Genomic DNA, 17,218 nt, shown 5'->3' on the forward strand with positions numbered 1-17,218 from the left:
AGACGTGAGACTCCTGGAGGAGTCTGGTGGCAATGGCAGCATTTGGGAAAATATGATGACTCATAATGTGACTGTGCCAAGAAACTCACTTAGCAATCATTATTTTATTTTATATTTTTACGCATGTGTATGAATACACATATAGCTGCATTAAGCAAACTTTAAGAGATATAAAAAGAGAAATAGAAAACAATATAAAAGTAAGAGAAGACCTTAATACCTCACTTACAATAACATATAGCAAATTCAGAAAGAAAAATTTTAATGAGCCTCTGAACTTGGACAACACCATTGAGCAAATTTACCTAAAAGACATTGACAGAAATTTCCAACCAAGGCCCATGTAATACACATTCTTCTCAAGTACACATTGAACGTTTTCCATGATAGGTTATATGTTACATAATAAATTGAGTCTTAACATTTAAAGAGTCCGAGGAGGGTAGATCACGAGATCAGGAGGTCCAGACCAGCCTCCAGCCTGGCCAATATGGTAAAACCCCGTCTGTACTAAAAAAAATACAAAAATTAGCTGGGCATGGTGGCACACACGTGTGTTCCCAGCTGCTTGGGAGACTGAGGCAGGAGGATCGCTTGAAGCTCAGAGGCAGAGGTATCAGTGAGCCGAGATTGTGCCACTGCACTTCAGCCTGGGCAACGGAGCGAGACTCCCTCTCTAAATAAATAAATACATAAATAGATACTAAATAAATGAAAAGTAATGCCAATGCTTCCCTAACTCTTTCAAAAATTGGTGAGGAGTCTACCTTCCAAACTTTTTCTCTGAGGCTACCATTGTAGCATTACCAGTAATAAACAAAGGCACCACAATAAAAGAAAAATACAGACTAATATCAATAGTAGACATATATTAACCCCCCAATGATAGTAAAATAAATTCTAAAGTTTTTTTAGAAGACCATACACCATGATCAACTGAAATTTATTCCTGAGACACACAGATGATTCAACATCCTCAAATGAATCAATTTGACACACCACATTAAAAAACTAGAGAAAATATCTCAGTAACATTTCATCAAAGAAGAAAACATTTGAAAAAATTCAGGGTTTCATGATAAAAACTCTGAACAAAATACAAAAACAAGAAAAAAAAACTTGTACATGTTAAAGCAACTTCTACAACTCAATAGCAAAAACAAAAATAGCCTAATGAGTAAATAATCAGTTTTACACCTTTAACAGTATCAGACACTAGAACTCATGTTAAATGTTTTTCTCCATGAATAACGGTCTATCTTGTGGTGTACTTGGCTGGACAATACTTTGTAGTTATTTGATCAAACACTAATCCAGGTGGGGGTGTGAATTTTTAATAGACATTATTGAAAGTGTAATAAGCTGACCCTATGTTAGGTAGATTATCATCGATAACCAACGTGGCCCTGATTCCATCAGAGCAGAGCTGGAGAAGGTAAAACTGCATGGTGATTAAGCAGCTTCAGCTCTTTCTGAGACTTCCAGCCTGCACTTACTGATGGCCGGCCCTGAGGATATTGGATGTTTCCAGTCATCTCCCAAAATCGTCATCCCCTACATCTCACCGGAAAGTGGTGTGTCCATCTGCAGCTTGTCAAACCTAAATTTCAGACAGAAAGAGACTCTCTAAAATCAAATCAAATTTAAATGAAAATGAGCATCGCAAGGGGATCATCCATGGGCATATTTAAGTTGGTAAAAGAAGACACGTGTCTTAAAAGATAACTGAGGAGGCTTACCTGAGCTGTTTTCAGACAATTGTTGTGGGATAGAATAATCAATTACAAGGGTGGAATCAGTTTAAGTTTGGACAGGGAGTTGCAGGGCAGATATCCTCACAATATTAATTCTCTTATTGTGGTGGTAGCCTTTGTTCAAGGTTGTGGCTGTGCAGAGTATTTTTACGATATTTCTTGTTATCAGGGATGTGCGCATGAGAACCCTCTATTCATGACGTTCTCCAGCTTCACCTGTAAAGATTATAACACGAGTATCTCCATTTTGATTCTGACAACTTTCATATCCTCTTCCTCACACCACTAGTGAAGAAAGTACTGTGTGAAGATTTTTCAGAACAGGATTAGAAACACATCCACATCCCACGTTAACCAAACAAGCTTGTCCCCTTCAGTCCCCACTGGCAACCTGTATTTACAGATGAGTCTCCTTGCAACACAGTGGAGGGTCCTGAGTGACAAGGAGTGAAGAAAGTCCCACCAGCCTCTCCCGCGTGACTGCGGCAACCACAGCCTGAGACCCACCTAAGCGCCAGGAAAGGGCTTGAGGCCTGGAATTCTGACCACAGGGTAAACATCTTCCTTTTCCAGAAAGCAGGAAAAGCAAATGGAAAACTGAGAATAACAACTAAAAAGAAAATAATTGAATTAGGAACAAAAGAAGCGCCAGATCAGTGCAGATGCTGATTTGCACACTTCAGTGTCAGGAGAAAGGTCAGACGTGAAACCTGTGAGGTTCTACATGACACTGACCCTGCCCAAGCCTCTCTATTGTCTGTGACCAGGATCCGTAAAGACTGTTCTAGTCAGGGAACCTCACTGAGGTCCCTGTCCTGGGTCTGATTGGAGAAGACTCACCAGGGAGCCCTGAACTTACTCAGGATTCTGATCCTGGTGACCATGGTTGAGGACTTTTCATCCCTGTAAGCATCAACCCACATGTGTGCCGGTGAGAATAGCTCCTCATATTAAACTAATCTCTCTCAAATACTTAGAGAAGACATTGTTAGGCACAGAATTCTAAACTTAGAGAGGTTCCCTGGGGAAACTGTAAGAAGTAGAGGAAGTCCCACATCCTGACAGGAAATCAGCCTCCCTGTGCACCTGCCTCTGGGGTTGACTCTGATCAGTGGGTCCTGAGCGCCCCCTGCCGCTGATTTCCCCCCGCGTCCCTGCAGGGAGGTTTGTGTCTGGGCTCACACTGACTTCCCCTCACTGTGTCTTTCGCACAGTAATACACGGCCGTGTCCTCAGCTCTCAGGCTGTCCATTTGCAGGGAGAGCGTGTTCTTTGAGTTGTCTCTGGAGATGGTGAATCGGCCCTTCACGGAGTCTGCGTAGTATGTGCTACCACCACCACTACTAATAGCTGAGACCCACTCCAGCCCCTTCCCTGGAGCCTGGCGGACCCAGCTCATGCCATAGCTACTGAAGGTGAATCCAGAGGCTGCACAGGAGAGTCTCAGGGACCCCCCAGGCTTTGCCAAGCCTCCTCCAGACTCCACCAGCTGCACCTCACACTGGACACCTGCAAACAGAGAGACACCCTGGTCAGAAACTGCCACACATATCCACTGTTTCTCTCACTCATATCCACTCACACTCAATCTCTCTATTTCTCCATGAATCACCTCTTAAAATAGCAACAAGGAAAACCCAGCTCAGCCCAAACTCCATGGTGAGTCGTCTGTGTTCAGTGCTGATCACCGAATGGAACACTGTGGACTTCCAGGGCTGGGCTCCTCTCCCAGAGCTGCAGGGTCAGGGCTGGGCTGGTTTTCATCAGCAGAGGGAGGGCCCTATTTGCATGTCCCCCACTATATAGCAAGCTCTGGGGTGCGACATCTGAGGAGAGGCCGGGCTCACTGCAGATGAAGTGACCTGGGGGAGATTGCTAGTAATTCCATCATTCAGGAAAATATAATTTTATATTACGTGATTGTGCCTTAACTAACATTTAGCTCTCACAGTCTGATTTTATTTTTACATATTTACACTATATATTTAATGCAGGTTTTAATGTTATATTTTACAGAAGATAATTTACATAGAGAACACAGCAGTTGTGCGGTGTGTCTAAGATTACACAACTAAAAATATTTAGTCCTATTTTCTGGGCCTGTGCTCTATTCACCAGAGGAGGCGGCTCCCCTAAGACAACTACCGGACAGCGTGGACCATGCCTGGTGAAATCTGCAGGATTCTCCATCTGTTACGACAACTTTCTGTAATTTACCTAAATATTTAGAGAGAACCATCGTTCGTGTGTGTATTTTCCAAAGTCAGTCATGTTCTTGTGTCAATATCAATCTGTTTATGGCTCCATTTCAGCAAAATGTTCATTTATTTATTTGTTATTGCTTTATTCAAGTGTAAGAAATAAATAATTAATTCAAATTTATAGTGAATTATTTGAAAAATGTAGACCTATGTTTGCAACCATTCAATCAGCACTTCAATCAAGTTTTGAATAATTGAATTAATCCCTAAATCTTCTCTTATTCCTCTGAAATTTAACTCACATCCCCATTACTCCCAGCACCATGTTTTCAGAAAAATTTAAATCTTCTCCATGTTAATTTATAATAGTGGCACCTTCTAAAATTTCTACAAATGTATCATATAAAATTTACTCTTAATTCCTTAGTGTTTTTTACCTAGCACAATTCTTTGATAATTTAGCTGTGGTTTTATATGAGTGAGGCATGACTTGATTTCACACTGCATCATATTCCAGTACCTAAATATATGTCAAACTATTTTATTGTTCACCAGTGACAAAATGTGATTTGTTCTCTCAGTTGATGGATTTTATAGAGAAAAGCAGCTACTCAGCATGGCATGATCTTATTCCTACCTCTTTAACAACCGAGCTGAACAACTACAAATAAAGAAAAAGCGTCCAACATATCTGAGTTGATATCAAAGAGAAAAACAAACAAACCAACCTGAAATCTGAGGAGACAAGAGCCTGGAGAGAGAACCAGGACGCATATATTAGTGTTCCTAGGGCAGTAACCACGGGGTGGTATTTAAGATAGGAACAGGCTGACTTGAAAATATTCAGAGAGTTGTTGAGGATGCATGTGCTCATAGTGTCAGACTGTGAAGCTCCTAGTGCTTGCAGGTTTTTCCTACACAAACATTATTAATTATTCTTGCAGTACTTTATGCAAATAATCAGGCCATGTATAAGACTAAAGTTGATTTTGCAAACAAGTCAGTCCTGACAAAAATCAGAATTGGAGAGAGAAAAAATTATGTCTCAAAATGTATCATACACTCATTTTAAAATTCTAATCTCTTCAGTTGTTTTAAGTATGTGCTTCCATTTTAGACTAACTCTGCTTATTCCTGTGAACCAACCAATGATCTCTGGCTGCAGCTCAGAAGAAGCAAAGGCATGGGGAATATAAACATCTGCATCAGCATTTTAGTTCTGAGCAATTATCCTGCAAATCACGCCAGGTGATGGGATTAAACAGGGTTCCCCGATCCTGGAGGTTTCTTTGGGAAAATAAGACCAAGGGAGCTGACAAAAGCCAAGCCCCATGCCCAGATCTCAGCAGGTGCAATTACAGCCACCAGTTATCTGGGCGTGTCGCAGCCTTGGAAGTTGTATTCAAACTGTCTCATCACCTTGGCTGGTTTTGATACATGCCTTCTAATAACCCGGCTTGTCTCTTCTCATCTTCAGGCCATCCAACTCCAAATGGTCATCCAAGTGAAGCCTGAGATAATGGCTCCCTTTTACTGGGGTCCCATAGGCAGGCCTCCAAGGGAGATCTTCCCAAAGCAGCATCCCGCATCAGCTGGAAGCAGTTAAGCTTGGCCTTTGTCTGTATTCTAACGGCAGTTAGATGCACTTCTTCAAAGAGGAAAATGATAGAGGTAGATGGCAGATAACTCTCCTAGGCAGACAGGGGAGAGGCCCCAAAGAATGTCCAACCCACCAAGGTCATTGTGCACAGGGGGCTTGCCTAAACGTGCCTGCAGGGAAAATAGTTAATGTTGTATCTCATCACTCTCTGATAAAATGGCCACACATCTCACTGCATGAAGATAAATAACTACTTTGAAATTAGAACAAGTCCCAAGTAAGGTCAAAGTTAGCATGTGGCTCATAATGTGATAGACAGGAGACACGGCTGAATACGAAGAATGTATTCACATCTATTTTATGTCAAGATCAGGAAAATCTTTTGTATATTATTTAGGTAAGAGTCCCATTGATATCATTGATTTAAGATTATATATTGATGCATAATACCACAATAATAAAAGTAGAGGTTATTAACCAGTAATTTGTATTACCAGTACAAACTTCCATTTAGGATATATTATTCTGGGTGTTATGAAACCAACTCAGAAGGCAGAAACCTTTGCACTTATCACAACTTTTTAATAAATTAAAAATTAAAATTAAGTACGTATATTTCTAGATGGTGCAAAACTTTGGAATATTTTTGCAAAGACAGAGGGTTCTTATATCTTCTGGAAATCCTATCAAAATGGACAACAATGGAAGAAACTTTCAGATGAATTTCTATCTACTAGAGATCTGATTAATAGAATTTTAAAGCAAATGCTAACACACAAACAAAAAACTAACAAGGAAGCTAAAAAAAATTGTGATTTAATATACCAAACATTCTAGCTTAACCTAGCTTATAACATAACTTATAACATAATCTAACCATGGAGGGCACTATCATTGTTCACATAAGACAGAATCAATCCCACTCACAATCTTGTGGGAATGTTTAAAAAATGGCATCTGTATATTAAAATTATCAAATCTGTAATAAAATGTAAAACTCCCTTGGCCAAGGGCTCTCCCACTCTCCCACTAGCACTATGGAATCATGGTCCACTCCTCAGGGTGCATCAGTTATTACCCTATGACTTGGCAGCTAAAAGGCCCATATGTTTATAGACTTTACCCCCAGAGATCATCCTTGTCGTACTGCATGCATGTGTGATGTAAACTCCAACCACGAAGAGTTTGAGGCAACCTTTTTACTACATCTTTTCCACAGACTCTTGTGATCTTCAACAAGAAAACTGGAAGGAACATCAGAGGAAAATACTGCTCTTGAATCACATTGGAAGGAATCTTGTCAGATCCTTTTAACTAACTCACTGCAGAAAACATTCAGGCAGTTAATTACTGGGTTCATTTGCAACTAAAGAATCAGTTCAGGCCAGATTCAGTGGATCATCCGTATAATCACACCACTTTCAGGAGCAAAGTGAGGGAAATCCCATGAGACCAGGCAATCAAAACCAGCCTGGGCAACATAAAGAGTTCCTTTTCTTTGAAAAAATAAAATAAAAAATAAGGAGGGGAGGGTGACCTGTCCCTCCAGTTCTAGATATTCAGGAGGTTAAGATGGGAGGAATATGTGAGTCAGGAGTTCAAAATTACAGCGAGCTATGATCACACCACTGCACTTTAAACTGTATGACAGAGTGAGAGCCTGTCTCTAAAACAAACAAAAAAAGAAGCAATTAAGAATTCCACACAACTGTAAAGCTACTCAAATAGGAAATGTTAAACTAAGCACCTTCATAGGTTCTCTGGCGTTTCTGATGTTTTTAAGCAGACAGCTGACCTAAGACCTGCAAAATAAGCTGATAGTCCTTGATTGTGAGAAGCTTCTTCCCAAGACATTAGACCAAGACTCTGACTAATTCCCCATCCCCTCCTTCTTTTTCTCATTATTCTTTGCTTATATTTCTAAAGTCATCTCATTTCTGTAGAGCCAGGTGCTGTCCACCCATACTGAACGCTTATCTTCTTTCTTATTGTTTTTATTCCTGCTACATAGAATAAGTTGTCACACTATTTTTTGGTGCATGACTGCTGATGAATTAAGTCTTACTCTTCCTTCATCTCCTTTTTTGCCACACAAGGTGAATTTAGTTTGGAATCACAGGATCATCTTCATTCAATGCCAATGGGAGTTTCAAACCCTATAAACCCCTTTCCGTGACTGGGAACCCTCACTCTGCTCCCAGGACCAAACCATTATAAAAACACTGAGCCAGTCTCCTTTCCTCTTCTTTCAAGATGTTTTAGATTTTCCTGGGAAACCTGCCCTGCACTCACCAGACACCCATAGAGTGCAAATGATAAACTTTTCCATATTCACTTGCTCTGAGTGTGTGACTTCATCAGACACGACATTCAAACTAAATCTTAGCTGTGATCGCTTCGCTTTTCCTGGTGTCAACTACAACTGATGGTGTGAGCTTGTTGTCACTGTTTCTATCAACAGGACACACTGGATTCCTGAAACAGCTCTAGGACAGAGCTGGGCATGTGATATAGATTGATTTCATATCCCCATTTAAGTATCATCTCAAATTGTAATCCCCACATGTCAGGAGAGGGACCAGGTGAGAGGTGATTGGATCATGGGTCCAGTTTCCCCATGTTGTTCTCATGATAGTGAGTGAGTTCTAACAACCGCTGATGGTTTAAAAGTGTGTATCACTTCCTCCTCCCTCTCTCCTGCTGCCCTGGGAGATGTGCCTTGCTTCCCCTTCACCTGCCACCATGATTGTAAGTTTCCTGTGGCCTGCCCAGCCATGAAGAAATGTTAAGCCAATTAAACCTATTTTCCTTGTAAACTACTCAATCTAATGTAGTTCTTTATACCACTGTGAAAATGAACTAATACCACATAACTGGTGGAGTTTGATAAATTTTCTTAGTGACATAAAATTATGCCATTATTTTTCTGTATTCTAATATTTCTCTAAAAATACAGAGATGCCCAGGGTTCATTCATGTGTATATTCAAGAGTCTCTGACTTTTCATATATTTTATTTATCTCTGTCTAATTCTTTTGATACCAAATTATACCTGCTATAATTAGTACTATCTTTAATGGAGTTAAATTTAAAAATAATAATCTCCACATGAAGTGTTCAGTTTTACAAATAGAGTCATAGGCATTATCACTAGCAACATAGATAACAAGTCAATTCCCTCAAAATTTTCTCTTGTACTGTAATTCCTCCTTCCTAGACCTTCCCTTCTCCTACAATATTCACAGTGAACTACTGATTTTTATGTGACTTTAGATTACTTTTTGTTCTACAGAATTTATGAAAGTTGTATCTTATGTGTGCACTTTTGTTACTTTGGCTCATTTTACTCATCACAAGTACTTGTGAATTTAACCATGCTGTTGAGTGTACTCAACATTAGTTGATGGCAGTAGTGGGCAGTATGTCAATGTATGAATTTTCCTCAACTTGTTTACCAATTAAGCTGATGATTGACATTTGGGTTGCTTTTCATTCTGGGTATTACCAACAAAGATGAGCTTAGAGAAGTACACAGCTGGGAAACACACGGTTCTTATTGTTACAACAACATAAACAACGAAGCTGGAAAAGCTGCTCATTAATTAGGTTTATTGAATATATCAGGTAATAAAAATTATAGATTTATGTATGTTGTGGGGTGGGTGTATGTAAATTTGTGTGTGAGAGAAAGAGAAGAAGGGAAAACATTTAGCAGAAAAAGAGAGGACTTCTACATAATTGACCACAATTTATGAGGTCCTCAAGTAATTGTGGGGAATTAGTCCTTATGGACAAGGCTGATGTACCTAGCTATGGACACTTAGCAAGAGGACAACTTCAGACACCTAACTAAGGTTATGTATTTATATAAATATCATGCTCTAATAATACAAACACGCATATGCATTAGAATAGACGTAGTGGAGTGTGTCTAGGGGTGAAATATGATGGTGTCACAAAACCCCTCATCCATCCCCTTTTCACCCCAGCTGCACCTGCCCTGAGGCTGAGCCTTGAACCTGCTCTGAGTCTCCACAATTGTCCGGAGCCCCCTGCTGTAATGAGCACCCTTTGGTGTCCTGGTTTTCCTCCATGGTCCCTGAGGGCCCCCGGCTATCTGAGAGCATCTACAATGGTCTTGACCGCCCCTTAGTATCCTGACGAACCCTGGAGTCCTGACGAACCGCAGCTGTCTTGTACACCCCCACAGGGAGGATTGGGTGTGAGCTCACACTGTGGCTTCCTCACTGTGTCTTTTGTTAAAAATACATGGCTACGTGTTTGTGGCTCACTTAGCTCAGCTGTAGGAAGAACTGGGTTTTGGAGATGGATCTGGAGATGGTGACTAGACTCTTGAGGAGCAGGTTGGATTGTGCACTCCCTCATGACCTATGCACCAGATTCACTCCAATCTCTTCCTTGGGGGGCTGATGGATTCAGCTCCAGCAGGAAGCACTGGTTGTGATGGGGAATCCAGAGATGGCACAAGTGAGGGAGAGGGTCTGTAAGGGCTTCACCAGGCCAAGAGTGCACTGAGAAACACAGTTGTTGGCATGCACAGGTTCTGGAGAACACATTGAAATTCCCAAATACATACATTTTTATGAGAATAAAGAACTCATTTGTGTTCAATTTGTGGGTCTCCTAGAGTAATGCAGTGGACTGTGAGGTTAGATTCAGACAAATTTATTGTCACATTTTTTCTCCATACCTGGAACCAAATAATAAAGATAAACTTATGTCAGGAAAATGGCCATTGAACTATCTCTGTTAATTGTGATTTTCAGAATAGGATTGAGATGTGATAACCTAAAGGGTGTCCTAATTCTTAACCCACAATTAGACCTGAGCAGTAGTCACTGGGGGTGGAGGTCACCCACATGGAGAAATACTTGACTCACTGAAGCTGGACCTGGGGGTCTCTGCAGGCTCTCAGTTGTACAGGAACACGTCCTCCCACAGATTCAGAGCGAGGAAAGTTTCTGCTATTTGTCTGGGGGAAGTGAGGGTTAGTGTATGGAAAGAACCCAACTTACCTTACTCGAGATCTCTGTACTTGGGCAGAAAACAAATAATATGAGAAAAAAACTAATTTCAGTTTAAATAGAACAATTTCTCATGACAAAGGCAATAATATGTCTGGATCTTACACATAATTAAGAAACAATAAATTTGGGGTAAAGTTGACAATTACAATTTCTTTGCAGATTCTCTTCTTAATTATCTATGTCATCTGAGAAAATGAAGCAAAATCACGGTTTTTATACAAAAATTCACAAACGGTGCTGGGCCTGAGAATGTACCTCCCATCCCTCCAGCATCGGGGAGCCCGATAGACCAGGCAGCCAGCTGCTGCACTGCACTCTAACACCCGTCACCTGGCGTGTGCCGAAGACACCCATCCTGGGGGCTCCTCCCAGACAATAGCTGTGCACAGTGGAGATACTGAGGTGTGGCTGCTGCTGGGACACATGGGAGAGAGATTCCTGATGGACAACTGTGCTGTGGGAGGCACCAGTGGCCTCACTGGACTTATCTTAGACTACAGGGTACTTAGGGCAGCCTCATCAAACTCCACCCTCCTCCAGCACTAGTGGTGAGATTGACCTTCTGGGGTAACAATGTCTGCAGCCTCCCTGGCCTCCTGTGCATTTTTATGCCTCCAGTACTTACATCTGCCTTTGCAACAAATGAGAATGTCCAGAGACCGCAGGGGTGGCCACAGAAACATAAATGTAGAGAGGCTGCCAGGGAAACTGTTGGATGTACAGGAAGCCACAGACCCTGAAGGAAAGCAGCCCATGACGACCATCTGCACCTGCCCTAGAGCGGACCCTGTTTCCTGTGGGTTCTGAGAGCCCCCGAGCCCCCTTTAACCCAGCCTCCTCCCTTATCGTTGCAGCAAATTCTTTGTCTGTGTTCACGCTACTGTCTTCTTACCTAGGGCCTCACATACAGTAATGCACAGTCGTGCCTCTGCTCTCAGACTGTTCATTTGCAAATAGAGTGAGTTCTTGGCATTTTCTTTAGAGACAGTGAATCTGCTCTTCACAGATTGTGCATAACATATCTGACTTCCATCACACGATATATCTACTACTCACTCCAGCCCCTTCCCTGGAGCCTGGGAAACGGAGCTCATTCAGTAGCTACTGAAGGTTAATCCAGAGGTTGCACAGGAGAGTCTCAGGGACCCCCTATGTTGTCTTGGGTCCTCTCCAGACTCCACCAGCTGTTCCTCACACTGGACACCTGCAAACACACAGACATCCTGGTCAGAAACTGCCTGACATATCCACTGTTTCCCTCAAATTTATTCACTCGCACTTCATCTCTCTAGTTCACCTTTTAAAACAGCAACAGTGAAAACCCAGCTCAGCCCAAACTCCATGGTGAGTCCTCTGTCTTTAGTCCTGATCACCACATGGAAACCCCTGGGAATCCCAGGGCTGGGGCTTCTCTCCCAGACCTGCAGGGTCCGGACTGGGCTTTCATCAGCAGAGGGAGAAACCTATTTGCATGTCTCCTACTGTATAGAAAGCTCTGGGATGGGAATCCTGAGGAGTGGCAGGGCTCAGAGCAGATAAAGTGCCCTGGGGGAGATTGGTAGTAATCTTATCACTCAGGAAAACGTCATTTTATATTATATGATTGTGCCTTGATAATCATTTAGCAGTCATCATCTTCATTTTTACATATTTGAAGAATACATTTAATGCAAGAGACAATGTTACATTTTAAGAAAGATAAATTACACACAGAACAGTGTGTTTGTACAATGTGTCCAAGGCCACACAGCTGGACAGAGTTAGCCCCATTATCTCTGCCTGTGCCTCTGACCACTAGAGGAGACTCCTCTCCTGACAGAACTCGAGGGCAGTGTGGGACATGCCTAGTGAGGTTTGCAGGATTCTACCCCTGCCAGGACATCTCTGTTTTCTTTTATTGTATTCTGCTGTTGGCCTGAAATATATAGAGAGCACCGGTGTTAAAGCACATGTACTTTCAAGAGTCTGGGATGTTTCGAGTGCTCATACTCATCTATTTTTTGCTCCTCCTCAATCAACTTATTCATTTGTTTCTTTGTTACTGCTTTTTAAGTACAATTAATAATCAATTCAAATATACACTGCACAATTTGGAAAATGGTAACGTAAGTGTGCAAACTTTAATCAGGTTGTGTACAATTAAGCCAACCCCTAAATCTTTCTGTCAATTCTCTGTAATTTCCTCTCACCACTCAATTACTTTCAGCACCCATTTCTCACAAATTTCAAATCTGCTCTGTTGCTTTGGAATAGTTGGACCTTTTGCAGTTTATGCAATTAGAAGTTTATGAAGTGCACTCTTAATTCTTCAGCTACTTTCACTCAGCAGAGTTATTTGAGAATGTAGACAGGCTTTTATGAGAATGAGGATGCCTTGATTCTAATTCTGCATTGTACTTTGGTCCATAACCATATGTCAAATTGTTTATCGTTCTTCACTTGTAGTGGATATGGATATTTGATTTGTTCTCTTAGTTTCTGACTTTTATATAGAAAGTGGCTACTCAGTGTGCAAATGTGAAAAATGAGAAAACTATTATCTCATTATGACCTCATTAACAACAAACCTGAAAAACTGTGAATAAATGAAGAAGAAAACCTTTTAACATATCTAAGTTGCTTTCACAGAGCAAACAAGAAGAATGAAATCTGAGGAGACAGACACTAGCCAAGAGGACTGGGGCCCACATGTTAGTGGACCCAGGGCAGATGCCACTGAGAGAGGCATTGAGAGAGGAACAGGCTGACCTGGAAATATCTAGTGAGGTTTTTTTTTTGGATGCATGTGCTAAAGGTGGTAGAGTGTGAATCTACTAGTCCTTGCAGTATTTTCCCAGGAATTTGAAAAATCCACAGTCAACACCCTTATCCGCTGTCCAGTGGTGCTGACAGGAAGAGAAGAATAGCGAGGACTACTGAACGCCTGGATCCACCTCCACTATCTCCAGGGGAAATCCAATAAAACCTGTGTCCTATGGGGTGTGGTTGAGTCAACAGAAACTAAAGAAAACAGAAAATTCCCAGAAAACTCTATCCAGAAGAAATTCTTAATCTGCAGGGTAAGTACAAAGGATCAGAAGCTGAGGACACTGGTGAGAAACCACTGTGGTTGGGAAAAGATGCTCTACCCCTGGCGGAAGAGGTAAAGACAGGAAAATTTGGAAGGTCACCTCCAAACTATGATTTCTACTCATGCATAAGAAGGAGGCTGATTCAGAAGGGTGGAGAACGTCCCCATTTGTTCAAGCCCCTTCTCCACATGGTCAACAAGTCTGCAGAATAATGAAGTGGCTGCATCAGCTCCATTCTGGCCTCTGTCATGTGGCAGTTTTTGTGGATTTGCTTTCTGCTCTCTCATGGTTTGTTTCCTCTCTCAAGTCCTAGCTCCATTCTCCTGTTAATTCTCAATTTATTGAAGAGATTCACATTTAGGTTAGAACATGACAATTTTTGGAAGAAATTTTCATCTTAAATACACCAAATCTAATGAGCTCTCTCCAGGGATGCCCATCTGCTTTTTTTCCTTCCTTTCCTATGGGATATGGCCCTTTTTTCTCCCTGAGTCCAGCTCTTACATTCATATGCATGAGAAGTCCAACCATCACATACCCAGGGACATCTTGGAGGAACGGACCCTACCATTGGCTCCTCACCCTTCATTTGCACAGTGGCCACTCTGTCAGCTATTGTATATGTTTTAGGGCTTTCCACTTAAAAGTGTCTTTCACTATCCCCCCAAATGAAGTTCCTGGTCCTTAATTACCTTGAAGAGCCAGTCTTCTTTTCTGTCCCTTGGTAGGTAATATTGTTTTATTTCATTAAAATTCATTGGGAACATCAGTGAAAATGGAAGTGACCAGCCATCCCATCCCATTGTCTGACTTCTGCCTGACGGACCCACCCATGAGCTTTACTCCACTGCTCCGCAGCTGACGGGGCCATCTGGGCCTTCATTAATAAGAGGTGTGTCATTGATTAGAGAATGACTGAGATCAGCAGGTGCCTGAGCTCCTCAGCACACAGTTGTGGTCCTGCAGTAGAGTGTGTGTGACTGAAATCACATGTGTGTATAGCTTGTGACCTCAGCCCATAAGCTGATGCCAGTTTCTGGTCATTCCTGGGTAGCCCCATGAGGGGTGTCCAGAGAAGGATGGATGCAGGATGTGGATTTTAGAAAGCGATATGGTGTTGGGGGCATTGATGGCCCAATTTTATTTTAAGTCTATTCTGTCCTTGGTACTGCCAAGACTGAGAAGAAAGAAACAAAACTCAGACCCCATGTAGCTCCCCATTTAGGAAGATATTCAGTGCAAATTTAGAAACTTGAAGAAATAGACTATACTGCAGGGATCATTTCTATAGTCCATTTGAGGTAGTAGAAAATAAAACCAGTGACGTTGGTGATGTTGGTGTGGTTTTCTGTGACATACTAAGGAGACAACAGAAGATGGTCAGTGGCCAATCTCCATCCAGCTGGTACCTCTTGTGTATTTGTTCTGTCCAAATAAAAGATAAAAGACAACATTTATGACACACACACACCAGGGCTGGTTTCAGAGACCTTGCTCAAAAATGGCCAACAGGGCCATGACACATTTTTATATGAGAGCTACTATTTTTGCCTACTTCTTGTGGAAATCTGAGAGATGTGCCCAGCCTCAGGGGACTGCTTCTCCCTCCAGGAGACAGAGCTAACAGAGTTACGTGGTATTAGTCAGTTTGGGTCTTCGTAAAAGACAACAGGAGTGGGTGGCTTAAACAACAAATACTGATTTTCTTACAATTCTGCAGTCTGAATGTCGAAGATCAAGGAGCTGGCAAAATTGGTTCTTAGTGTGGCTTCTTCCTGGCTTGTGGAGGGCCACCTTCTAGTGCACTAGGTCTCCACATGGCCTCTTCTCTGGGTGCATGTGAAAAGTGAGAGGTTACATCATTAAAATCCCAGTATAGATCCATTGGATTTAAGGTTTCAGTAAATGAATTTCAAATAGGGCACCATTTGATTGATGACACAAATCAAGAGATAGTGAGAATCCATATATATATATATATATATATATATATATATATATATATATATATATATATTTTACCATTATGAGTCATGTAGGATTTATGAGTCATGCAGGAACTTGTAGGAAATTTCCTAGTAATTGGTGAAACCGAAGCAGTAAGCAGAAAAATGTGCCTTCCTCCTTTCTTTTCTGGCAGAAGAATGTGAGGAAGCAGAACCACAGATATCAAAGAAAGAGGAGCCCTGGGGACAGCTGAGGTGCTGGTGAGGAGGGAGAGCACTCAGCAGATGAGGAAGCCCCGCCCTCCCTGCACCTGCTCCTGACCCGGCCTCCTGCTCTGTGGGCCCCGCGCGCCCCCTGCTGGTCCTGAGCGGCACCTGCGCCCGCCCCCTCCGCCTCCCTGCAGGGAGGTTTGTGTCTGGGCTCACACTCACCTCCCCTCACTGTGTGTCTCGCACAGTAATACACGGCCGTGTCCGCGGCGGTCACAGAGCTCAGCTTCAGGGAGAGCTGGTTCTTGGACGTGTCTGTTGCAATGGTGACTCGACTCTTGAGGGAGGGGTTGTAGTTGGTGCTACTACCACTACCATAGATATACCCAATCCACTCCAGTCCCTTCCCTGGGGGCTGCCGGATCCAGCTCCAGTAGTAACCACTGCTGATGGAGTAACCAGAGACAGCGCAGGTGAGGGACAGGGTCTCCGAAGGCTTCACCAGTCCTGGGCCCGACTCCTGCAGCTGCACCTGGGACAGGACCCCTGTGAACAGAGAGACCCACAGTGAGTCCTGGGATCAGAGACAGCCTCCCATATCGTCATATCTGCATCCCCGAGACACTCACATCTGGGAGCTGCCACCAGGAGGAGGAAGAACCACAGGTGCTTCATGTTCTTACACTGGAGGTCGCTGACTCTCAGAGAGCATTTCCCATGTGAGCTGGACCCTGAATTTAAGGAAATGTGTAGTCGTTTCCTGTAGGTGCCTAAGTTAGGATTTGCATGTGGGTGGTGCCTTTGTATGGAGAGGTGAAAAGGGAAGAGGGAGGCCCCAGTCTTTTGGGTTCACCCTTGGAGGAGGATGTTGGCTGTGCCCTCTAAGAACTCAGTTCTCTTCCTGGGACCTCCCCTCACCAAACCCAGATTCCTCTTCTTCCAGGTAGGAAATGTGCTGAAGGAGCTGGTCTGGGAGATGAGTGTGATCACGGATCAGGGACAGATTTTGGAATAGGGTCAACTATTCTACCCTTAAAGATTCATATAAAACCAACCACACACCCAGGTCATCTAAATTGTCATTTACCTCTTCAGACACATTGAAACAACAGCCGAGCGTAATAATCACAGTGAATTGAGACAAACCTGGATCCATGCAATGTGTACTGTAGTTCAGAACATCCATCATGGTTAGAGGGATGCTACCTGTCCCAGGAAGTGCGTTATTTTTAAATAGCACCTGAGAACTGCCCTTCTGAGAACTTTTGAAATTTGAGATTCTGTGTGAGATCTCAGGAGAAGGTAGTGGGAAATATCTCCATCCTTCTCAATGTGTGACCCTGAGAATGTGCCCTGACCTCTAAACGCTCCTGTGTGAAAAGATGTAC

The 17,218-nt window shown here is 42.5% G+C and overlaps 2 gene segments (V, D, J or C); both read right to left on the reverse strand.

Annotated features, from left to right (window-relative positions):
* Positions 1 to 2,862: 2,862 nt before the first annotated feature.
* On the reverse strand, positions 2,863 to 3,504 carry LOC103229847 (immunoglobulin heavy variable 3-23-like). The segment is given in 2 exon segments: positions 2,863 to 3,263; positions 3,367 to 3,504. Coding segments are annotated over 2 exon segments (447 nt in total).
* Positions 3,505 to 9,991: 6,487 nt separating this feature from the next.
* On the reverse strand, positions 9,992 to 16,541 carry LOC103229845 (immunoglobulin heavy variable 4-38-2-like). The segment is given in 3 exon segments: positions 9,992 to 10,119; positions 16,053 to 16,376; positions 16,460 to 16,541. Coding segments are annotated over 3 exon segments (498 nt in total).
* Positions 16,542 to 17,218: the final 677 nt, after the last annotated feature.

The sequence above is a fragment of the Chlorocebus sabaeus genome, chromosome 24, assembly GCF_047675955.1.
Source record: "Chlorocebus sabaeus isolate Y175 chromosome 24, mChlSab1.0.hap1, whole genome shotgun sequence".
NCBI lineage: Eukaryota > Metazoa > Chordata > Mammalia > Primates > Cercopithecidae > Chlorocebus > Chlorocebus sabaeus.